The 26,565-nt window shown below is 40.8% G+C and overlaps 1 protein-coding gene across 1 annotated transcript in view; it reads left to right on the top strand.

The window, feature by feature from the left end:
* The window catches only part of LOC119795254 (pleckstrin homology-like domain family B member 1), a 117,288-nt gene that overhangs the window by 39,508 nt on the left and 51,215 nt on the right, over positions 1 to 26,565 (top strand). The window contains 1 exon segment of the mRNA XM_038303148.1: positions 16,160 to 16,285. Coding sequence (XP_038159076.1) covers positions 16,160 to 16,285 — 126 coding nt within the window.

The raw sequence follows: 26,565 nt of genomic DNA on the forward strand, positions 1-26,565 counted from the left end.
TATTACAGGTTTTTTCTCTGGCTAGAAGTTCGATGGCAAATCCTCCCTCTTCAAGTTGGCAATTTTTTTCACGTTTACCCGATGTATTCCAGCATCCAGCTGCCATGCACGTGGGCATTGTCAGTTTCACTATAGCTCTGGTGAATTTCAATGGTGAAGTCCTCTGGAAATCTTCAATAATTGTTGTTGATTGCAGATGTGTCTAGTAGTTCCCATTGATTTTCCTTGTAAAGCGGGGAGAATGGCGCTAGGCTTACCGCACCGTGACCTCACTGCCGTTTTAGGTACCAGATCTGCTCGGGGCCCCGGCACTTTTTATGACGTCAGCATATGGCAACTCCACTCGGACAAACTGTATTGCACACGTTTCTTAAGGATGAATCTCTTTTTGGGCCTCAACATAATATTACCAATATTTGCTATTATTTGTAATTTCATTGGCGATCTAAAGTAGCTGAAAGTAAGAAACCATCATTATCAGTCTTGAAGGATAGTACTGCCTTCTAAGACAGACTGAGCTCTGCCATTTAACAAAGTGACAAAAAAAGTCTCTGCTTATTTTTATTTTTACCAAGATCTGAGGGCAGAGGAAGACAAATGGGACGTCTTAAAAAATGACTTTCATAGAGATTATAAAACGATAGTTAGAGCACTGACCCGAGTCTTAGAAGTCTTTGGACGATGTTTTAGTTGTAGCTTTAGTCTGAAATGCCGATATTTTATCACTTTCACGAACACAAGTTGTTTTTGTATCCTCCGCCCGACGACATCTCACAGAAAAAGTGTTGTTAGCTACTTGGCAAGTTGTTAGCTTGCTGTTAGCCTGTGACGTTGTTAGCTAAAACAACTCTGCCACATCGGGTGTTTTACCACCTGTTTTATGTTTTCACCACTCCAAAAACATGTTGGACGGAACTATTGCGAACGGTGACCCAGCCAATATCGGAAATGTTGAAAACAACAACCCGATACAGAGCTGTAAAACAAAGCAAGCGCTGCTGAAGAAGGGAGGGAGGAAGTCGGTGCTCCATCACCGGAAAGCCCCGAGACACTGCCCGAACATCCGGCTGTCGTACCACAACAACAACACCCTGACGGCCTCCTCAGGGGACAGAACCTCGGCTCAGTCCGCGGCTCACCTGCCTGGAGGGAACCAGGCGGTGCTGAACCACCATCATGTCCGACAAGGAGCCAAGAAGGAGGTGCTGAAGTCTAAATCTGTTCAGCCTCCCAGACATGATCAAATCCCACACAATGTTGACACCAGGAGCCACAAACCTAAGCAGAGCCAGTCGCCTGCTGGGTCCCCCTCAGCAAAAAGCACGACAACCGCACTCCTAAGAAGCCCCTCAACGTCTCAAACAACATGACGATCTCGGCCAGTCCCTCTGTTTAAAAAAAAAAAAAAAAACCTGATAGTTATTAAAAGTATTTAAAAGTAGTGTTAAAAGTATTATTTTTATTTTTTTTACTGATTACCCCTAAATTCATTAAATCACAGCAAACGTATTAGTTTTTGATGTCGCTAATGATCCATTGATCGTTCCTTGCTGACCGGATTTCGCCTTTAGCACTAATTCATCTGAATGCATTTTCTAGACGATTCCATGCAGCTCTAGAGACACAATGAGCAACCTGCAGATGTTTTAGAAAATTCAAACTTCCAAACATCTCAGCTAACAGCTAACATCCCTGCAGCCTGCGTGAATAATGCAACGGTGAATCTCCCCTGGTTGAGGTTCGGCATGCCTAGGCCCATTAGCTGTCCCACCCAGCTCCCTGTTTGCAGGCATGTCTGCAACACGTCTGTTCAGTCCTGGAGATAAGACGGGGAATCCCAGACTGTGAGGGTGGAGCTCCATCAACTGATCACTCAGCAGCCGGGTTTGCATGCATGACGGTTAGTTTAACTAAGTGTGTTTGTCTGTCCTGTGATGGACTGGTGGGCCTCTGGAGTAATGCAGCACTTCCCTGTGACCCTGCAGGCATAGATGAAGGATATCACGTCTCTGTGCTGACTGGCTTCAATCCCACCATTCAGCTCTTTAATTGGGAAATAAAGTTTTCTTTGTCGACACTGCCTCCTGATCGATGGCCCGCTCTGAACACGGGAATGAATCTGCACACTTTTTATTTTCTCTGCTCCCTCTGCCGTCTCCTCGCAGCAGGAAGATCCATCACGACGACCGACGTCTGCGGTGGGCTAATGGCTGAACTGACAAGTGCTAATTGGCATCTAGAGGCCATCACTGATGGATTTCTTCAGCAGCAATTAAGTAAAAATGAAACTCGCCTGATGGATTAAAAGATCATGTCAGGTTTGCTTTGTGAATCAATTAATCCAGAAGAACTTCTTTTAAAGGCCATTCTCTCTTCACATTTTCCAGGAAAACCAGTAATTGATACAAACTGTGCAGCAAAGTATGGTGTGCATTTTAGGAAAAATTGATTTCTCAGGAAGGAAAAAAAAAATCTAAATTCCAACAATTTTCCTTTTTTTTTAAAGAGTTTTTAAACATCTTTAATTAATTTCTTTTCCTTTATGAAAATATTTTTTTGTAGAATTAATCAGGAAAGCGATAAATGCCCATCAGGCACGCTGTGAAAATCAAAGGAGATTTTCTGGTTTTCCTGTTAAAAACTCCACAGCAGATGAATATCAGGCAGAGATCAGTCCTGAATTGGTGTGAAGTTCATCTTAGAGCAGAATCGGCCTTTGGAGGCGTGACTCATGAAGCAGGTCCCCCCCCCCCCCAGCTCTGACTCTGATTCCAAAAAAGTTAGAAAACAATCCACTGGAATTTGTTACAAGTTTGTTGATGTTTCTCTTCCATCCAGGAAGCTTTTTCAATTTAGAATGTCAGAAATAACGTTGAGTTCCAGGTTTTATACTGTAGCCCAACAAAGCTAGCCTCGTGAGACCATCCTGATCTCGCAAGCTTTCAAGGTTTCACTCGCAGATCAGTCTGGAGACTCTCCGTTAAAGAAAATTTGGAGCCGTTCACCAAACGAACGTCCAATCAGCGTTGGCTTTGAGGCGGGTTGAGGCGTGACGCAACGAGAAGCGCGACAGTTCAGTCTAAAGAACATGGCGGCTTCAGCCGATGAAACTAGCGTTAGCGTGGCTATGGAGCAAGTTTTATCGGAATTACAGAGTATTTCTTCACCGAAAGAAGAGCAAAACACTGCTCTGGAGGCTTTTCTCAGAGGAAAAGATGTTTTTGCTCTTCTCCCGACTGGTTTCGGCAAGAGTAGCCTGGCTTGTGGTTGTGTTTTCGTCGTCGCTCTGTTAGTACGTCATATGCTTCGTTGATCTGAATGGTTTATTTGACCCGTCTATCACCAACATAGGCCAATCAGCTAACAAGTATTTTTGCCCCTTCCCAAAATTACTTAAACGGAAGGTTTCCAGCTGGATATGCGGAGCAAATCCATCTGGCGGAGTCAGGTTACAACAAAGCCTTGTTTTTCTTTAGAAAACATGCAAATTGAAACAGACGAAGGGGTTCTTGGCCTGGCTGAATAGGCGAGGTCTTCTGCCCCCCTGTAAAGGGGTTGGGGCTGCGATGATAGCGGGAAGGAATCAACTCTATCGCTGCATTGTAGGTTTTTGAAAGCTCTTATCCAAAAGAAGGGCGCTCTTCTGTGTTGGGCAATGCGTCTGAGGAGAGGTTGTTTGGTTTCTCCAAACTGCATACACTACTGTTCAAAAGTTTGGGGTCACATTGAAATGTCCTTATTTTTTAAGGAAAAGCACTGTACTTTTCAAGGAAGATAACTTTAAACTAGTCTTATATTTAAAGAAATACACTCTATACATTGCTAATGTGGTAAATGACTATTCTAGCAGCAAATGTCTGGTTTTTGGTGCAATATCTACATAGGTGTATAGAGGCCCATTTCCAGCAACTATCACTCCAGTGTTCTAATGGTATAATGTGTTTGCTCATTGGCTCAGAAGGCTAATTGATGATTAGAAAACCCTTGTGCAATCATGTTCATCTGTAAACAATTTAGCTCGTTACAGAAGCTACAAAACCGACCTTCCTTTGAGCAGATTGAGTTTCTGGAGCATCACATTTGTGGGGTCAATTAAACGCTCAAAATGGCCAGAAAAAGAGAACTTCATCTGAAACTCGACAGTCTATTCTTGTTCTTAGAAATGAAGGCTATTCCGTGCGAGAAATTGCTAAGAAATTGAAGATTTTCTACAACGGTGTGAACTACTCCCTTCAGAGGATAGCACAAACAGGCTACTGCGGGTACTATTTAATGAAGATGCCAGTTGGGGACCTGTGAGGCGTCTGTTTCTCAAACTAGAGACTCTAATGTACTTAATCTTCTTGCTCAGTTGTGCAACGCGGCCTCCCACTTCTTTTTCTACTCTGGTTAGAGCCTGTTTGTGCTGTCCTCTGAAGGGAGTAGTACACACCGTTGTAGGAAATCTTCAATTTCTTAGCAATTTCTCGTTGAAGTTAAGACTAGTTTAAGGTTATCTTCATTGAAAAGTACAGTGACATTTCAATGTGACCCCAAACTTTTGAACGGTAGTGTACATGGTGCAGTTCAATGCAGTTATTTTTTGGAATGACTATGACCTGGATGACTGAGAATCTTCACCACATGACTCAACCATGAGTTTGTCAGGTTTAAAGCATCAGAAATATGTTGCTTCAAGCTATGTTCTTCTAAGTTTGATTTCATGTGAAGGAACCTGAATCTATCTTCTGGTAAATCACGTTGGCTCTAGTCGGGGGTCGGGGTGTGTGTGTGAGCAGAGGCGGGGAGGCGCCGCTGGAAAAATTCTGAGGAAAAGAGACAGAGGGGTGACTGATGGTAGTTGGAAAAAAAAAACGTAGCAAGGACTGGATGGGAGAAGCTGACGTGGCTCTAAATACCACAGGATTAGAGAGTTAATGACCGTGTTTAAATCATCTATTCAGCACCTTTTTGTTTTTCACTCCCTCTTGGCCTCCTGTTGTCAGGGAAAAAAAACAACACCGTGGAAAATGTCCACAGAAATGATGGAAATACTCAGAAACAGCCTCTTATCCAGTGCATCCATATGAATATGACCAGCAGCAGCAGCAGCGCCGTAGCCAGACTTTAAAACATGCCGGGTTCCACCCACTGAAATAGCTTCTAAAGAACATAAATATATACTGGTTTTCCTTAGAAAGAAAACTCTGAATCAATTTGACTGGATGATCTGGTGAACTGGAAAGTGCCTTGAGATGACATGTGTTGTTAATTAGCACTATGGAAAAAAACTAATAAAGAGCACTTTATTAAAGTAGACAAAACTTCATATTTTATAGGATTATAGGGTTTACAATCCTTCTGAAATTGTCTCTAAATTCATTTTAAATCACTTTTAGGGAACCAGCACCTTCAAACTTCTCACCACACCCAGAAATGTTTCATAAGAGGGGGCCAGATGGGGCCACTTAAAATCTTGGGGTGGCCACTGAAACTAAAAGAAACTAAAAGCCATAATTTTTTTTATTTCCTATTTTGGTAAACCTACCTGTAGAAATCATACAGACTTCAGTAAACACCTCCTCATATCTTGGTTTATCGTGTGTTTTGTTACGTCACTGGCTGTGCAGAATGGGATGAAATGCTAAACCCATGCTACGACAATTTACGCTGGCCACCCTCTGGTGGCGCCACTGTTCATAATCCTTTTTTTTCCCTGTGGTGTGAAATACAGTTTGACTTTGGCACGTTAGCCGTTAGCCATGGCTAACATACCATAGTTTTCTCATCTTTTATAGCAAAAGTAAAAAGCCTGTGTGCCTGCAGGCGAGTCCCTGATTGGTGGATTAGCGTGGCGGGTGATCAGGACACGGACCAGGTTCTCAGCAGGCGTCTGTTTAATCTCACCTTCATCACCTCATCATCACACTCTTCCCCTTCAGGCTGAGCTTTTTATTTCACTATTGTTGCAAACAACAGAGATGTTTTGTTTATTTAAAAAGATATATATAATATATAATTATATAATATATTTAATATATAATATACTTTATACAGCAAGGGCGAACGTTTGATCTCAACTTTAGTAGGGACACTATTGGTCTTAAGTTGAATTGGTCTGATGTCATTGGTCCTACTCATTATGCATGCTCCTATTTTTTTTTATTTTTTTTTATGCTTGACGTGATCATCAGAGCTCACTTCGTTTAAAGAGAAAAAGCCTGTTTTGCTACATTTACAGGTGCTGGTCATAAAATTAGAATATCATGAAAAAGTAGATTGATTTCAGTAATTCCATTTAAAAAGTGAAACTTGTATATTATATTCATACATTACATACAAACTCATATATTTCAGATGTTTATTTTGTTTAATTTTGATGATTACAAATGACAACAAATGAAAATCTCAAATTCATCATATCAGAAAATTAGAATATTGTGAAAAGGTTCAAAATTGATGGCCCCTGGTGCCACACTCTAATCAGCTAATTAACTCAAACCACCTGCAAAAGCCTTTAAATGGTCTTTCAGTCTAGTTCTATAGGCTACACAATCATGGGGAAGACTGCTGACTTGACAGTTGTCCAAAAGACGACCATCGACACCTTGCACAAGGAGGGCAAGACACAAAAGGTCATCGCTAAAGAGGCTGGCTGTTCACAGAGCTCAGTGTCCAAGCACATTAATAGAGAGGCGAAGGGAAGGAAAAGATGTGGTCGAAAAAAGTGTACAAGCAAGAGAGATAACCGCACCCTGGAGAGGATTGTGAAACAAAACCCCTTCAAAAATGTGGGGGAGATTCACAAAGAGTGGACTGCAGCTGGAGTGAGTGCTTCAAGAACCACCACACACAGACGTATGAAAGACATGGGTTTCTGCTGTCGCATTCCTTGTGTCAAGCCACTCTTGAACCACAGACAGCGTCAGAAGCGTCTAAAGAGAAACAGGACTGGACTGCTGGTGAGTGGTCCAAAGTCATGTTCTCTGATGAAAGTAAATTTTGCATTTCCTTTGGAAATCAAGGTCCCAGAGTCTGGAGGAAAAGAAGAGAGGCACTTCATCCACGTTGCTTGAAGTCCATGGTAAAGTTTCCACAGTCAGTGATGGTTTGGGGTGCCATGTCATCTGCTGGTGTTGGTCCATTGTGTTTTCTGAGGTCCAGGGTCAACGCAGCCACATACCAGGAAGTTTTAGAGCACTTCATGCTTCCTGCAGCTGACCAACTTTTTGGAGATGCAGATTTCATTTTCCAACAGGACTTGGCACCTGCACACAGTGCCAAAGCTACCAGTACCTGGTTGAAGGACCATGGTATCCCTGTTCTTAATTGGCCAGCAAACTCTCCTGACCTTAACCCCGATAGAAAATCTATGGGGTATTGTGAAGAAGAAGATGCAATACACCAGACCCAACAATTCAGAAGAGCTAAAAGCCACTATTAGAGCAACCTGGGCTATCATAACACCTGAGCAGTGCCACAGACTGATCGACTCCATGCCACGCCGCATTGCTGCAGTAATACAGGCCAAAGGAGGCCCAACTAAATACTGAGTGCTGTACATGCTCATACTTTTCATGTTCATACTTTTCAGTTGGCCAACATTTCTATAAATCCTTTGTTTTTATTGGTCTTCAGTAATATTCTAATTTTCTGATATGATGAATTTGAGATTTTCATTTGTTGTCATTTGTAATCATCAAAATTAAACAAAATAAACATCTGAAATATATGAGTTTGTATGTAATGTATGAATATAATATACAAGTTTCACTTTTTAAATGGAATTACTGAAATCAATCTATTTTTTCATGATATTCTAATTTTATGACCAGCACCTGTATACAGATTTTTATAAGCACTACACACACAATATTCTGTTTATCAATGAAGCATCAATGGCTCAGAATGATGTAAAATTGGGACAATTTAGCACTTTGAAAAGGGTTACATTTGAACTTACCAGTGACTAAGATGGAAGGTAAATACGTGCCTTTTTAACCAAAAATAGTCTAAATATGTCTGTTGTTTATGTATTAATCCAGTGTTTTCTTTTGGGAAAATAGAACTGTGCAGAGATAAACAGAGGTAAAACCCATTCTGCAAATAGATTTATTGTATTTACATAGGAGCGGGAACTATAAGCAGTGTTGGGAAAGTTCTCTTTCTACGTGAACTAGTTCAAAGTTCAGTTCACACATTTTAAAATGAACTAGTTCAGTTCATAGTTCACAATTCCAAAAAACGAACTAGTTCATAGTTCTTTTTTTTTTCATATATTGCTCAATTACACCATAGCCTACTGTAGAACCACGACAGCAATTATTTTATCAGTTGTAACTCTGAAACTGTGCGTCAGATTTCATCTTCATATCCAGTTTTGAATCCTTATCCAACCAGGGTTTACATTAGCATTGAGGGGACAGCATTTCCCCATTGTTGCTTTAACGCTTTGTTGCTGTCCATTCACTTCACACTAGTAGCAGCTGCAGCTTTCACCCCTACAGTATATTCTCAAAAACATCAGGAAAAATGTGCTGCTTGAATGGTCTTTTTTATGAGGAATTATTAAAAGAAAAATAGGAAAGTAGTCTTTAAGGTGCAAATGTTTTTTGTTTTTGTTTTTTATAATTTTTTCCATTTGAAATTCCATTTCAATACATACTAAAAAGGAATCCTGGAAAATTATACCAGGCAGGTTTAACAAACAAGTTACATGGATAGTAAAACCCTCAAGAACAGGGGTCTTCTATGTTTTCCAGACCAAGGACCCCCAAACTGATGGTGAGATGGAGCGGGGACCCCCTAACTATATATATTGTATGAAATTGTGTCCTATAGTTACTCTATTACAGATGGAGTAATGTAAAGAAATTAATTTCTCCCTGGGATTATTAAAGTTTTTCTGATTCCTGGTTGTTGTGAAGGAAACGGTGCCCAGCTTGAAAGAGCTCCTGTGTGTCGCTGAATGTGTGCATTGATGACTGAAAGACATCTTTTGTCTCCATTTATCTGTTTACTACAGTGTGTTGATTTCATGTTAATGAGTATTTAAAGACATTTCAATTAGTGGGGGAAAGAAATGCAGGGGGGGAATATAAAAATATCAACTAACCATGCAGACGCTCATGCAGTACCTCCATAGACCCCCTAGGGGTCGCGGATCCCCTGTTGAAGACCTCCGCTCAAGAAGATTTTACTAACACAAACTGAGGGACCAGGCTGAGGTAGGAATTTAAGGTTACTGAAGTGCGGATTTTTTTACTGAAAGCCGGTGGGCAAACTTGTTGCCATCATCCTCACCGACCACCTGGTCATAAAGCTGTTTTAAGTCGCCTCCATGCTGCTGTTGCTTCAACGCTGCATTTTGTTTTGATGACGCACGCGGCTGTAGGCTACGACACTGGTAGCTGGTGTTGCCAGATTGGGTGTTTTTCCCGCTACATATTAAGGCCTGTTTACGGTGTGATTTAGCCGGGGTTTCGCCTGGAGGGCTTTATAGAAATCTGGCAACCTGTTAAACGGAGTTGAACTGAGAGAGCGTGCCGTTCACAGACGCCAGAATGAACGAGTTCACAATAACGTTCATCAGGCAGTAATGCAGTACGTTCAGTTCACGTTCGCCCAAAATATGAACGAGTTCATGAACTTTCGTTCAATGAACGCGTTCAGGCACAACACTGCCTACACCCATGTTATACAGATATAAAATTTGAATAATTGTCTTTATCCCTTTAGTTTTGTACGAAAAATAACCTTTGACTATCTCAACGGGTGTGTATCCCTTTAGTCATGTCAGAGATGGGGACTCGACTTAGACTTGCATTTAAAGGACTTCAGACTCGACTGAGACTCGTGATTTCTGACTTGTGAACAATATTTTATTTCTAAGTGTTTTTTTGTTTTACTATCTTGACTGATTGCTGCTCGCCTTTCCCGCACACGGCAGAGGTAAAAAAAAACAAACAAACAAAAAAACCCGGCAGAGTGGCTGTCAAACTGTCACGTAGCTCTGACGTCACTGACGCAACGCTACGTGACATAAATGCCCGCGCGGTCGTGCATATACATGCATGATCGACAAGCCCAGCTTTAAAAACTTCTTGGCAGTCGTAGAGGAGAAATATGTTGTGAATAATGTTGTGAATTGGCACTAAATAAATAAACTGAATTGAATTGAAAATACTGGCCGCCGAGTCGGTTCTGTCTGTTCCAGGGCATTAAATTACAAAAAGTTATTGCCACAATGTTTCTTTTATGAAATAATTGTTATTGTCCTGGTATTTATTTAGGGTTTTTCTCTATCTGTTGTAGTTGCTAACTTCATATGTATTAATAAAAAGCAGGATTGTGATTGTTTTTTTTTTTTTTCACAGTCCTCATTTTCACTTAAAAATAAAAGAGCAGACATTTACTCTTAAAACTAGAAAAAGTTCTAACCACAAATGTCAGGTAAATACTGTAAGAAAATTGTTGTTTTTGAAAGAAAAAAAATAAAGATGCAAAATTTAACTGGGAAAAAATTTTCGCGTGTGCTTTTTTTAATTGTATTTTTCATTTACCGGTTCAAGATAATGATCATTCGTTAGATATAATAGTGACCTTTAAGCTATACCGTCTCAGTGAAGGAGATGAAAACACAAGGAGAAACAAGCAAGCACGCTAATTATTGCACTCATTTTAATTAATCAAGTGATTAGAATTTATTGTGCGATTAATTGATAATTGCGACAGGCCTACTCAAGACTTGAGACTTGACTTGGACTTGCAAAAAATGACTTGTGAACATGCCTGAGTCATGTACAAAAAAACTATTTACTTACTTACTTTTAGGTTTTTTCTAAGCGTGTGGCAATCTGACCTTAAACTGTTTTTATTTTTATTTTTTTTGTACAGGACTAAAGCGATACATGCCCATTGAGGTAGTTTTAAATCTACTTTTCATACAAAACTTAAGGGATAAACCACATCTTGCATATGCGTATTTCCTAAAAGTATGCTGATCTGACAGAACACCGGATCTGTTGCAGGTTCTAGTCTCTACCTGAACCCGGATCTCTTTAATATCGTCTGTTTGGATTTTATTAACATTGGTGCTGCTGTTAAAATGAGCTAATTTGGATGCAAATATGAGCAAAACTTTTCTCTGCGTTGCATAAAGACGCCTTCATGGCAGCAGAACACCCAGCCCATTAGGAGGATAACCACGGCGGGCTCTCAGAAGCAGCTCCTGTGTCTTCTCAGGCTGCTCTGTGTCGTAAATCAGCCCAGCCTCCTGCGTGATGGAGACGGTTTCCATCCTTCCCTCCGGGTCTTATCTGGCCCAGGCCCGTCTCCGGGGACGTTTCCCTGTGATCACAATGGCTCTATATACAGAGGACTATAAACAATTGTTTGCTTATCTGTTCCTGACCTCATGGCAGAGGGAGCTAAATTAGTTTTGTGCGTGGTGCGCTCTGACATTTGAAACCAGAGCGGACGTGGACGGCTCTCATATCACCATGGAGACCGACCTGCCTGATGCCAGTGGATATCAGCCTAATCAGGTGTTGAACTTTAACGGTGTAAACCAGGGATGTCTTCTGTTGTATATCCAGGGTGATTACGCCTTTCAGGCCTGCACTGGAAAAAATCAAAATCTAGATAAGTCATTTTTTTCTTAAAATAAGTGCATTTGTTCTTGGATTGAGGAGGTAAAAGAGACATTTTGCCAATGGAACAAGACAATTTACATTTAAAATGAGAAAACACAATTACATTGTCTTATTTAAATGCATGTTATCTAATTTGCTTATTTTAATAGTAAAAATACTCATTCCATTGGCAAATCATTGTATTTATTTACTCAAATTGAGGGTAAATACACTTAATTTAAGACATTTTTACTTATTTCTAGATTGTTTTTGCAGTGCATATACCCAAACAGCTACACTACAAAAGATGTGAATCTAAGAACTTAATTTTTTCTTAAGATAAGTGCATTTTTTTGCAGTCTCTTATTTTAAGAGCATTGGCAGATCATAATTAAACTAAATTCTCAAAATAATGGTAAATACACTTGTTTTAAGAATTTTTTTTACTCATTTTCAGAATGTTTTTGCAGTGTAAGTGGAGGTATGAAAAACAACTGTTTTACAAATGAAAATGTGGAGAACACCCACTGCAAAACTATCTAGAAATAAATAAAATAAAAAATCTTAAATTTAGTGATTTTATCCTTAATTTGAGCAGATAAATAAGATGATTTGCCAATGGAATGAGTATTTTTACCCTTAAAATAAGATAAATAGATAATATGCACCTGAAATAAGACAGTAAAATTGGTTTTTCTTATTTTAAATGTAAATTGTCTCGTTGTCTCGTTCCATTAGCAAAGTGTCTCACGTTTTTTGCATTGTTCAGTATAGAAATGAGACGTATTCATTAAATAGCATTTTATTTTTCAAATATCTTTGCAACAATGATCGGACAAAAGTTGGACCGTACAGACGAGATGAAAGGTGATCTGCATCCCTCCTCGCTCTGTTTACAGTCTTATCTCCATAATTGGAAGTGTTTCCTGTTGTTAGAGGTAATCAGGGTGAGGCGGATCAGATTATTCAACCTGTGGGACGAGGCGTTTATTTTCCAAAGCGCTTTTACCTCTTAAAAAAAAACCCTGAACATTTCTGACGCAGCTTCCCAGAAAGCATTGGGTCATTTATGGGTCGCTGAAAATACAAACAAATGGGTTTTTATTTGAGACAAAATGCCTCTAAAGATTTTACACTTTGGTTCTTTTGTGGCTTTTGCAGACTTTGTTATTTACAGGAAAGCTGGAGCCGGAGGCCCGGCCCGGTGTCAGACTCCTCAGCAAAGTAACATGACTTCACCACATTACAGATAAAAAAAAACTAAACAACTAAAGTTCATAAAAATACATCTGAAAGCTTAAAACCGACCAGGGAAGCAGGCAATGCTAAAATATCCCAGCACTTTGAATAAATTCAGCTAAAATCAGTTTTTTCGGTGGAAATGTTTCCAAACAGCAGAAGTTGTCTTATCGGACTGAGGAGTGTCGTCTGTGTTCGAATGACGCTGCTGCGTCCTCCAGATTTGGCGGCCGTTTACGTCATAGCGCGGCACCAAGGTCTGCTTCTCCGTTAAGCGGCTGACGAATACGTCCTTCATTTTGTCTGTTTTGAAGGATGGGTCTGGTGTATCCTACCTGGCCTTGGGTTTCCCAGGATTCACTGCGAGTCCATGCAAGCCGACTGCTCTGTGTTCAGAGGAAAAAGGGAAATGGCGCCGAACAGTGGTGAATATTGGAACTGCACTTTCATATAATCCAAGTATGTGAATAGTTCCGTCTGAAATGAATTAAAATAATTGTTTTAATGGTTATTGAGTCAGATTTGTGGCGGTAATGTTTGATTTATCTAAATGTTTTTATCTGTTTCTGTGTAAATGGGTTTGGCTGTAATTTAAGGACAGATTCTAATATATCTGCAGTGTGGGGACTATAAATCTAATGTCTCTGAAAGGGGGGTCGTTAAAGGGAATTGTTGGGCTGGATGAATATGGGAGGTCTTCTGTTCCCCTCTAAAGGGGTTGGGGTTGCGATGATAGCGAGAAGGAATCAACTCTATCGCTGCATTGTAGGTTTTTTTATACATACTTTGTTTTGATTTACTTTTATCTTTTTAGCCCTTTTCTATCATTACATTTGTTTTTATTTGTTGATGCTCCCGGTGGTTGGAACCTTTATTCCTCTCTGTATTCTTATTAGTGTAGACTTTATTCACTTTACAATAATAATAATAAAAAAAAAAGAAATAAAAAGGCACAGTTTTGAAAAGTTCAGTATTTATCTTTTCCTGCTTTGTGTGTCAACTGTCACGGTTGCTAGGCGACAGAGGGTACTGACAGTGAAAGCTGTAGAAGTCCTTATTTTCACGGACCTGGAAGGATCCAGTCCAGGTAGACGACGTCCTTGGAGGACGCAGCGTTTAAAATCAAACTCGCCCTGCGTCTCTGATCCGGGCGGAGTTACACTCCGGTTCGTTAATCTCATCCATCACCTTTAGATCTTTGGTGAAGATGAACCGTTGCTTCATCTTTGTTCTGGACACTTACACTCAGAGGTGTCAAGTAACGAAGTACAAATACTTAAAATATTGGCTATCTATATTTTAGTAATTATTTAGACAACTTTTTATGTTTTAAAAATTGACTTGTTAGTTTGTTTCTTTTAAGCTAATTTTCATTCTGGCCTGTTGGTATTTAAAAAAAAATAAAAACATCAAAATAATTTGTTTCATGCAGACAATTGATTTCTTGGTGGTTGGACTTGGTGCTGCCCCAACTTGTTGCTCACCACAGACCAAAAGAAATAGTTTTTCAATATGAGGCAAAGTTAAATTTGACACTGTTACCATTAATTATAAAACTAAGGTAAGAAAGTTATCATGCAGAATTGTAGAAAAATGCAGTAAAGCTTCTGTCCTTAATAGTTTTTCCTGCATTACTTGTACTTTAATACTTTAAGTACTTTTACATTTTTACTGTAGTAAAAAGCTTAAGTTGATATTCAAACTTCTACTAAATTTGTTTTTACATAGTAGGATTTATTCTTTTACTTGAGTAATAAACATTAATACTTTACTGCAAAACTTATCCAAGCAACAAGTAGAAATATCTTAAAATAAATACATTTTTGCTCATTTTAAGCAGGTCTGCCAGTGGAATGAGTATTTCCTCCGTAAAATGTAGATATGATGCATTTCAAATGATCGTATTCCATTGGCTTATTGTCTTACTTGGCTCAAATTAAGGGAAAATCCACTTATTTCAGAAGAAATGTATTTACATTTTTGCAGTGTAGTCTAAAATAAAACTGAATTATCAATGAGAAGAACGATAGATTAGCGGAAAAAAGGCAGATGGTAAACATGACCAATTTAAAGAATGGGACCAGGTTTATCTTTGGGTCTCAGTTTGGATCTTAGCTCCTAACATCTCATTTTTTAATCATGAACTGAAGTTTTTTTTTAATGTTTGGCAATAATTTTACGTTTGAGTAAAGCATCAGAGGTTTTCCTCTGCATGCTTAGGAAGCAGCTAAGGGGTTGATGTTTAAAGCTCCCTAAAGAGAAACGTCACATTTTATCTTGTTTATTCAATCTCTGCACTTTTAGATTAGATCAGAACAATAAAACGCAGCAGATGTGTTCAGACACTGAGATTGGGCCTGGTTTTGCTGTTGTAAATTCTCCGCTCTGTGAGATTTCTGGCTTAGTCGTTTGACCTCTGTGTTATTTACAGACACACTAGGCTCAATAAATGCTGGATTAATCCTGGTTATTTTTTCTTGAAAACTAAATACAACAAAATAATAAAAAACTTGCAACCGTGCTCCGTTTCAGACGCACCCAGCTGGGCGGCATCATTAATGATGTAATTCCCCTCCGACACTCAGGAAGAATAACTAAGTAGTTGTATCCAGCAGTTCTTATTTTACTCAACATGTTAATAATCTATGGTTAATTTGAACTATTCAGTTAAACCTTTCTGAAAAAAAAACAAGAGGGGGGAAAAACCGGGTCACGGTATGTTCAAAAAAGACAAATCATTTCCGAGAATAAAAAGAACAGCAACTTTGAGTCATGTTTGAACTGATGCAGGTTGGTCTGTGTTCTACTCACTTAATTTTATTATATATTAGAAAACTAGAGGGTGTTAGTTTTCAAATAATGTATTGCAGATGTAATTTGGGCTTACAGTTCCTATGTTATTTGCTTTTCCATTTGGTTATGCAAAATGGGCGAGGATTACCCAAAATGAGGTGGATGTTAAGAGGTTAACCACACTGCCGCTTATTTACACATTTTCCTGTTAATTTCATTCGTTGTCACTATGTGAAATGATGCGGGCGTGGCATTTAAGCCCCAATACGAGCGAACTGCCAGTGACAAATGGTAGTCACTATATTTCATGCTTTGTTTCACTGTTTACTGCTAAAAAATGAATGAGAACATGAAGATTATTTATTTTACTGCTGAAATATTCTTTTTATATTTGAAAATTATAGCAGGACTAATCTTTGTTCTTCTTTGGGGCCCCTCCTCAGAACAAGGGCCCTGAGAATGGTCCTACCTTTCCCCCCCAATATATGATTGAATTTCGTTGTTTTCTTTTCTAGGCTGCATGCTGTGTTTGGGACAGTCGGCCTTCTTCCGCTTCAACCACCCAGAGGAGGCCTTCAGGATGAAGAGCATGATGCCTCATGGAGGAGCTGCTCGCAGCGGGAGCTATGCTCTGTGTTCAGGTAAGGACTCACAGTCAGGGGCGGATTTAGGAAATGTGCGGCCCTAGGCAAAGACAGGCAGGGGCCCTCTGAATGGAGAAGACATAAAACAGCCCCATTCTCCAGATAGAGAAATGTTAATAGAACAGACATCCATTATCTGTTCTAGGTTGTGTCCCTCTCCTCTTGTCCCTTTTCTTCTTGTTTTCCTCTCTATGTTTTGTACTCAGCTGACTTTTCATGCTGTCTCTAAAGGAATTAAAGATTTTTTCCAAGCACTAAGCTCACTTAGCTGATTGCTCCTTCCTGTGTTTCCAAAAAGGCCAAAGTAAATAACCCAGTCCTTCTTTTCACTGTAGACAAGCCATGATCTGCTTATCTGTTCTCCATTTTTCATTTGGATGAAATAATAGCTGCATGAATCATGACAGCAGACAAGATAGAGGAGAGCAGGAGGCGGGGTTACCAATCTACTCGCTCTGGAGAGCAGAGTTCGCTGCTTTTAGATGTTGTCTCCAAAGTCTCCAGTAGCAGAAAAAAGTCTCTAGATTTGGCACTAGGAGCTTTTTAGAAATCAAAGTGCTAGAGGGGTCTGAAAAGTGGCTAAATATAGCGACTAAAGCGCTAAGTTGGCAACACTGCTCTTTGCATGATTTGTTTTCAAATGGTTTGCTGCTGTCTGTTTGGACCTTTCTGAACATGTGCAGCAAATGGACTGATCCAATATGGTGGACACTGAAGGGGGGGGGCTGAGACACACTTAATATTATCAGCATTTTGATTGCCTAATGTTAAATCCCCCCCCCCCCCCCCCCCCTCCTGCTCACAGCAGAAGTCACCATCTGTTTCCTACTTTTTCCTTCTAATTAACGTCATAGAACAGGTATCTCACTTCTACTGTCTGCACATTCCTGCTGATGGTTTTCTGCTGAGCGTGCTCAGAGCGGGACAGCCTCTGGTGGATAGAGGAGCCTTCCCCTATCAGCTGGTCCTCTGTGGGGGGGTGGCTGAGGGGGAGGAAGCAGAGGGCTGCATGCTCCCCAGCAAACCGCTGCAGCCGTCGGTGTGTCGGTGGGTCAGAGCATCCCCACGATCAGCAATAAGTCATGCAATACATTCAGGTTCATTTATCCCCACTGATCGTATCCTGCTGTTGTAATATTTTTTACTTCCTGAAGCCAAGATGGTTTTAATTCAATCTAAGCTTAAACAGAAGTAAAACACTGGCAGCTCAGGCTTCATCCTCAAACCCAGAAAAAAAGGCTGTTTTATGCTTCCAGAATGAAAATATCAGCCGTTGTTGATTTCCTCGCTCTGTGACAGAGCTGGGTTTGTTAGGGGGGAGTCTATAAAAGTCAGAAGCCGCTGACGCTCGGAGCGGGACTGGGACGGGTGCCCAGCTGGGACCTGGAGCTGCAGTTCACACCATGCATGTTTTATGAGCGTCTCATTCCTCTGTGTCTCCAGGCTAAGTCTATGTGTGTGTGGGGTGGGGGGGTGTTTGTGTGGCGTTCCTCCACAGCTGTAAGCATAGCTTCATCTCAGCCCCTACCATCCAACTGTCAGCACATCTTGTTATTTGGGCGCTGACGCTGCCTGCCACCAGGGGATAAGTATAGCACACAGGCCCGCCGCTGCCCCGCTTCCTGGACCGGTAATGAAAGCCTTCCGTTGTTTAGAAACGTAGCATTTAAGCATTCCTCTGCTGCATCCAGATGAAGGAGGCTTTGATCAATGCCGATTATCTGAAACACCAAACGTAATGAAATGAGCTCGAATCTGTGTTTGAGTTCCAGAAAGAAAAACCAAAACATAAAAGGTAAAAAAAAGCAGAATGATTCAAATGAAGCCTCACTGTAGTAATAAGAATATGAACTTATTTAAGGATCTAGTGTCAGGACTTCATGTTGGAGAAGCCTGATCTGAACAGCTTCTGTCTCATGAACCTTCATCATCATTTTAGGTTCAAAGCAGCAAGACGAGATTTTATTCATTTCATGTTTATTGCAAAAATTCAAATTACCTTCTGTTTTTGATCCTTTTTTACAAATTCCAGCTGGTGTTTTAAACTAGCTCCTCCTCTCAAAATAGTTTCTATTAAATTTGCAGGGAAGCGGGATTGTTGTGGCGGAAGGTTTGCAAGCAAGTTTGGTTGTGGCCAGTTTGTTGGAAGCATCTTGCTAACCAGTTAGCATCTTAGTGCTAGCAGGTTCCCAATGGGAAATTCCATTGGGACCAAGTAGCACTAAATTGGTGACTTAGAAACGACGCTGTCAAGGAACGCTATGGACAGAGGAAACATGCAAGAGGAGGAGAGTTTAGTGTCGGAGGTCGTGGATGAGTCTCCTCCGTCATCCATTTTTTATTTAGAGGAGGAAAGCGGGGACGAAGATGTTGTGGAAGAGGACGCCAGGGCGGCAGAAGCTTGGTTTGGTGTAGAAGGCTTCCAGCCGTACATGTTTGAGCCCTTGCCTCGCAACGCTGCCAGTTCTGTTAGCTCTACGCCTGCCGAAGACACAGACGTCCATCCCCGTGAACACTGGGACGCAACTCAATGGGAAAGGAAAGGATTCTGGTTTCTTATTTCAACCGTTGCATATACAGTGGGGCAAAAAAGTATTTAGTCAGTCACCAATAGTGCAAGTTCTCCCACTTAAAAAGATGAGAGAGGCCGGTAATTTTCATCATAGATATACCTCAACTATGAGAGACAAAATGAGAAAAAAAAAAAATCCAGAAAATCACATTGTCTGATTTTTAAAGAATTTATTTGCAAAATATGGTGGAAAATAAGTATTTGGTCAATAAAAAAAGTTCATCTAAATACTTTGTTATATAACCTTTGTTGGCAATGACAGAGATCAAACGTTTTCTGTTAGTCTTCACAAGGTTTTCACACACTGTTGCTGGTATTTTGGCCCATTCCTCCATGCAGATCTCTTCTAGAGCAGTGAAGATTTTCTATGGGATTGAGATCTGGAGACTGGCTAGGCCACTCCAGGACCTTGAAATGCTTCTTACGAAGCCACCCCTTCGTTACCCGGGCGGTGTGTTTGGGATCATTGTCATGCTGAAAGACCCAGCCACGTTTCATCTTCAATGCCCTTGCTGATGGAAGGAGGTTTTCACTCAAAATTTGACGATACATGGCCCCATTCATTCTTTCCTTCACACGGATCAGTCGTCCTGGTCCCTTAGCAGAAAAACAGCCCCAAAGCATGATGTTTCCACCCCCATGCTTCACTGTAGGTATGGTGTTCTTTGGATGCAACTCAGCATTCTCTCTCCTCCAAACACGACGAGTAGAGTTTTTACCAAAAAGTTCTATTTTGGTTTCATCTGACCATATGATATTCTCCCAGTCATCGTCTGGATCATCCAAATGCTCTCTAGCAAACTTGAGACGGGCCTTGACATGTACTGGCTTAAGCAGGGGGACACGTCTGGCACTGCAGGATTTGAGTCCCTGGCGGCGTAGTGCGTTACTGATGGTAGCCTTTGTTACTTTGGTCCCAGCTCTCTGCAGGTCATTCACTAGGTCCCCCCGTGTGGTTCTGGGATTTTTACTCACCGTTCTTGTGATCATTTTGACCCCACGGGGTGAGATCTTGCGTGGAGCCCCAGATCGAGGAAGATTATCAGTGGTCTTGTATGTTTTCCATTTTCTAATAATTGATCCCACAGTTGATTTCTTCACACCAAGCTGTTTACCTATTGCAGATTCAGACTTCCCAGCCTGGTGCAGGTCTATAATTTAGTTTCGGGTGTCCTTTGACAGCTCTCTAGTTTTGGCCATGGTGGAGTTTAGAGTGTGACTGTTTGAGGTTGTGGACAGGTGTCTTTTATAATGATAACGGGTTCAAACAGGTGCCATTAATGAAGGTAACGAGTGGAGGACAGAGGAGCCTCTTACAGAAGAAGTTACAGGTCTGTGAGAGCCAGAAATCTTGCTTGTTTGTAACTGACCAAATACATATTTTCCACCATATTTTGCAAATAAATTCTTTAAAAATCAGACAATGTGATTTTCTGGATTTTTTTTCTCATTTTGTCTCTCATAGTTGAGGTATATCTATGATGAAAATTACCGGCCTCTCGTAGAAGATAACGAAAAAAACAGATTTTAAGACAGGATTGTTTTTAAACAGAAATTTTCTAAGTTTTGGGAAAATATCGTTTGATAAAGAGAACATTTATATACATGTTTAAGCCAGAATTATTTGACATTTAAATATGATTTCCCTACAACTGAAAATGAACTTTAAATGTTGACAGAGATTCCAGCCAATTGTCTCCAGTTATTCTTGCATCTTTGCTAATTAGTCCCACTGCTCCTTCTTTCCTCCATGTTGGAGCCGATATCTCTCCCTATATGCGAACTATCAGACGTGACTCTGATCAACCTGATGCAGTTTTCTTTGATTTTAATTTAATTAAATTTTTTTTGCCTTTCTAGTTATTACCTAGAATGTAAAAAAAAAAAGTTTCACAGGTTTCACATTTTGAAGATTTTCTGTTTTCAGGTTGAGTTTTACCAATTGCCTTATTTTCAAATTACATTTTCCAGATTACATTCTCTTCCCTTCGAGGGGCGGGTATGGAGGTAATATTAAATCAAAACTATTTGTGCTTTGTAAGTGTGAATTTGAAGTTGCAGGGAGACTTACATTATAAGTTTTGTCATTGTAGAATTAAACAAAATTCACAAGCATTATTTTTTTTTACACCTGTTCAAAGTTTAAGTACAAACACCAGCAACATTTTTTTTTTGGTTCGGGGCTTGAAATGAGGATAATGTGATCCTTGAAACACAGTTTGAAAAGATTGCATTTGGTAAATTTAATCTGAAAGACAGATTTAAAAAACGTCTATTACTGTAAAGAAAAAAAAACCTTATTTCTAGATTGCCTTGTTTTTAAGTTTCCATTCAGACATTGCACATTTTTATCCGTCTATCTGAATGATTTTTTTCTAGTTTCTCTCATCTGCTCTCTTTGCTTTTTTCTATTTCCTGTTTAAAAAAAAAACCTAAAGACAGCCTCATTGAAGAAGAAAACAGTTCAGCTCTGACTACCGGAGGGACTGAACTGTTTCCTTCCATTTAAAGATGCTCCAGTGTTTCCAGAGCCAGACAGGAGATAACAAAGGCAGCCCTGAAGCTCCTCACTGTGACATTTAAAGCATCCAAAGAGCTTCTGTCCTCCCTGTGACACTCATGTACTTCCAGGTCATTTCACTCAGTGGGGAACTTTCCTACACGACCCACTGTTTGACCACACAGACTGTCAAAAAAGTTCCCAAGAACAGGAATGTCGTTTTTTCCCAGTCCGAAGGCTGAGCTGGTTTAATCAGACTGTTCTGGAATGTCTTCTTTTTAAAGCCAGATCCAACCTTATTTATGAGGCAGTTCAGTTTATTAGCAGATGGTTCTGGCCGCTTGGAGATGGAGAAACAGAACTCTGTGGTCTGATAAAACCGAACAGAATTATCTGATCTGAAATCCAAACCTAATTTCTGGGGGGGGGGAAACCTGGCTAAAGCTACCCCCTGCTGTGAAGCATGGCGGGGGCAGCGTCATGCTGTGGGGATGTTTTTCTGCAGCAGAGAGGTTCTGGAGGGAGACGGGAGTCTTGACCTGAGCTGCCATGGAGGTGGCAGGAAGCTGGCTGATGGTGGGAGGGTGGATGGAGGAAGAATCGTACCTTTAGAGACGCTGTTATCCAGGAGAACATCCATGCTTCCACCAGGTCCACTGGTTCTGTCCCAGTGTGTTTTATAACTGACATCTCTGCCAAAGGAATCTGGTTTAGCTTTTTAAAGCTGCGATTTCAGCCAGTTATGTTTCGACTTTCACATTTTGAAGGAGACCTTAAGCCTTCGGTGTGTCTCAGACCAGCAGACAGCTCTGTGAACTGGAAGTGGCCTGTGGCTGGGATTACAGGCTCCGACACTGAAACTATTTTTAATCTTCCAGCTCTAGTCAGTCTGCTTCCTCTTTGGTTCCTGACTCTAAACACACCATTGATTTTTACTTTTATTCATTCAGCTGTGATTTCTCCTTTCACAAATACAGTTCACCATATGAACAGGTTTAGCATTAGATTAGATTAGATTCAACTTTATTGTCATTACACAGCTACAGGTACAAGGCAACCAAATGCAGTTTAGGTCTAACCAGAAGTGCAATAGCAGCAAGTGCAGGATAAATAATGGTTCCATAAATACAGGACATGGGATCTACTGATTGAGTATAGAGATGAATACTATTATAAATAATGAATATAATATATAGATCACTAGTGTTATGAACTAAATTTACAGCTGGATATGTAGTGAATATAATATACAGCTTATTAGCTGATAATCCTAAAATGCATCCATGTCATTGCTGTGCCATTGGGGTGCGATCTCTGCAGAGGACTGCATGCTCTCCAGCAGACCTCAGCAGCAGATGAGAACCTCCTGTTTAAAACTGTTTCTCTGCTTTCATCCTCCAGATCTCTGGATCCAATTGTATTTTCTTTCATCTTCAGCTTCTTGTAGGTTTTTCTAAACGATTAAGCTCTAGATATTGAGATTGATATTTAAACATTTTTTCTCTTTATATAGGATTTCTTGACTCATTAAAATGGTTTAATGGTTGGAATGTTTTATATTTTAGTTGTGAGATTATGACATATACGTATTTCTGAGGCTTCTACTTAACAAAAAGAACTATTCCAGACATTTTATTTTGAAAATTATTTAAGCCGTTTCATTATTTCAAATGTGAATTTAAACAGTAATAATTAGATAAAGGAAAAAAATGGCCATGCTTGACAATCCTGACTAAAAACCTCACAGCTGTTCGGTTAGCCTCAATGCCGGAAGTAAAACATTTTAGTTTTTCAAAATAAAAGAAGTTGCAGCAACGTTGCTTGCGTAGTGAAAGCGAATCCACCTCCGCTATGCTGCTTTGGTTCCGATTCATTAGTGATTATCTTCCTGCCCCTTTGACTCGAGCGAACTTTATTAATTGTAGTGTAGTTTAAAACAAAGAGTGCTTTATTTTGAAGGTGTGAGACGGAAGTTCGATGTAATTCCAGTCAGCCTGTCACCAGTCAGCAGCGGTTCTCAGCACCCCAGCCTCAGCTGAAACCTCACCTCGGTGGTGAAGCTGTGGATCTCCCTCGGGCTGTGTGGCGCCTGGCACGGCGGGGGCACGTCTCTCCTGCTCCGGTACCGGTGAGTTTCTAGATGTGGGCCGACCCGGTGTGCGGGTGAAGCGTTAAATGTGACTTAATGTGCAGCTAAAGCTGAGATTTCAGCGAAACAGATCATATTAAACCATCCCACACCGAATTCCATTGAAAACCTGTGGGTCTAGTGTTTTTGTGCTGGTTCCGGACGGTTCGTTATGGATGGCACCGAAATCTATAGCTGGACCTTCTCCTGTGAACCAGCCTGTATGTTCGGCTTGTTTCTACATAGGGAACGTCCTGTTTTAACCGCGTACATCCTCTTTTTCCCGCGACCACAGAAGAAGCAAATGCTGCTGCTGATGATATTAAATGGCTGATTTTTTAGGTGAAGTCTGGCGTGGTCGGTATTCGGTTATCCGTACCCCATGACATCATTGGTCGGGCTCTTCTTGTTGCTTCAGTTTCTTGTCACCCCACCCCCTCCTTGTTGTCGCTGGACTCAAACATCACATCGGTGTGTCTGACATAAGCTGCTAGTCAGTGACATAAACCGGGCCGCGGCGGCTCCGCCGAACCGCCCTGCGGGCTGCGGTCACAGTGAAGCCCCGCTGAGGAGGTTCTGATCCGGCAACAGAAGAGCTGAGCAATAACAACTAATGCATCATTTCCCAAGCTTCTACATTTGACAGCACTTTACTAATGACATTTCACCCTGGAAAAAACTGTCACGTCACTGACCCCCCCCCCATCTCAAGGCACTTGACAGTTCACCAGATCATCCAGTCAGATTTCTATCTAAGGAAAACCAGCTGATTGCATCGACTCATTGCCTCTTCAGCAATCTCTCACACTAAGCATGCTTGTAGCGACAGTGGAGAGGAAAACTCCCTTTCAAAGACAGACATACAGGTGCTGGTCATAAAATTAGAATATCATGAAAAAGTAGATTGATTTCAGTAATTCCATTTAAAAAGTGAAACTTGTATATTATATTCATACATTACATACAAACTCATATATTTCAGATGTTTATTTTGTTTAATTTTGATGATTACAAATGACAACAAATGAAAATCTCAAATTCATCATATCAGAAAATTAGAATATTACTGAAGACCAATAAAAACAAAGGATTTATAGAAATGTTGGCCAACTGAAAAGTATGAACATGAAAAGTATGAGCATGTACAGCACTCAGTATTTAGTTGGGCCTCCTTTGGCCTGTATTACTGCAGCAATGCGGCGTGGCATGGAGTCGATCAGTCTGTGGCACTGCTCAGGTGTTATGATAGCCCAGGTTGCTCTAATAGTGGCTTTTAGCTCTTCTGAATTGTTGGGTCTGGTGTATTGCATCTTCTTCTTCACAATACCCCATAGATTTTCTATGGGGTTAAGGTCAGGAGAGTTTGCTGGCCAATTAAGAACAGGGATACCATGGTCCTTCAACCAGGTACTGGTAGCTTTGGCACTGTGTGCAGGTGCCAAGTCCTGTTGGAAAATGAAATCTGCATCTCCAAAAAGTTGGTCAGCTGCAGGAAGCATGAAGTGCTCTAAAACTTCCTGGTATGTGGCTGCGTTGACCCTGGACCTCAGAAAACACAATGGACCAACACCAGCAGATGACATGGCACCCCAAACCATCACTGACTGTGGAAACTTTACACTGGACTTCAAGCAACGTGGATGAAGTGCCTCTCTTCTTTTCCTCCAGACTCTGGGACCTTGATTTCCAAAGGAAATGCAAAATTTACTTTCATCAGAGAACATGACTTTGGACCACTCACCAGCAGTCCAGTCCTGTTTCTCTTTAGCCCAGGCAAGACGCTTCTGACGCTGTCTGTGGTTCAAGAGTGGCTTGACACAAGGAATGCGACAGCAGAAACCCATGTCTTTCATACGTCTGTGTGTGGTGGTTCTTGAAGCACTCACTCCAGCTGCAGTCCACTCTTTGTGAATCTCCCCCACATTTTTGAAGGGGTTTTGTTTCACAATCCTCTCCAGGGTGCGGTTATCTCTCTTGCTTGTACACTTTTTTCGACCACATCTTTTCCTTCCCTTCGCCTCTCTATTAATGTGCTTGGACACTGAGCTCTGTGAACAGCCAGCCTCTTTAGCGATGACCTTTTGTGTCTTGCCCTCCTTGTGCAAGGTGTCGATGGTCGTCTTTTGGACAACTGTCAAGTCAGCAGTCTTCCCCATGATTGTGTAGCCTATAGAACTAGACTGAAAGACCATTTAAAGGCTTTTGCAGGTGGTTTGAGTTAATTAGCTGATTAGAGTGTGGCACCAGGGGCCATCAATTTTGAACCTTTTCACAATATTCAAATTTTCTGATATGATGAATTTGAGATTTTCATTTGTTGTCATTTGTAATCATCAAAATTAAACAAAATAAACATCTGAAATATATGAGTTTGTATGTAATGTATGAATATAATATACAAGTTTCACTTTTTAAATGGAATTACTGAAATCAATCTACTTTTTCATGATATTCTAATTTTATGACCAGCACCTGTACACTGTGCGAATTTCCGCCTGATCATGGGTCGTACGTGTTTGATTTTCTCCCAGCCCTCGTAGGCAAATAGCTCAGTGGGCAAACAAGGATTCTTCTTCTTCCTCTCAGGTGAAAACTCAGAAGCATGGCGGGGGTCCAATGAGTGAAATGGAGTTCTTTCTATAAAACTGACAGACCGTAGTAGCCAAGTTTGCTCAGCCATGTTTTTGTCCAAATACGTCCACGTCTTTTCTTTTTAGGACTTTCAGCACAAAATTGCCCAAATAGCCAAGGCAGCGTGTTTCACTCTAGTGAGCTTCATATTCCTCTTCTACTGGTTTGGCTCCCAGATGGTCTGAGTAGCGCCATCTCACTGCGGAGCTGAGTCCCACCTGGTTTTTAGACGTTGAGTGTGAGCAGGTAGATCGCATCAGAGCGCCGTGCTGTATAGACATCGTGAGCTGTGATGTCACTGTATGACTGGGGTTCAAGGAGACAGAAACAGACATAGAAAAAGAAGCATAGATACAAAAGGCAGCTGTAAAATGCGGCCCCTGTCCAGGAAACACACAGCCAGGCAGACGAGCTCCGAGCCAGCTCCCATGTCAGAGGATGAAGAG

The sequence above is a fragment of the Cyprinodon tularosa genome, unplaced genomic scaffold, assembly GCF_016077235.1.
Source record: "Cyprinodon tularosa strain WSP-4 unplaced genomic scaffold, ASM1607723v1 ctg506, whole genome shotgun sequence".
Taxonomy (NCBI): domain Eukaryota; kingdom Metazoa; phylum Chordata; class Actinopteri; order Cyprinodontiformes; family Cyprinodontidae; genus Cyprinodon; species Cyprinodon tularosa.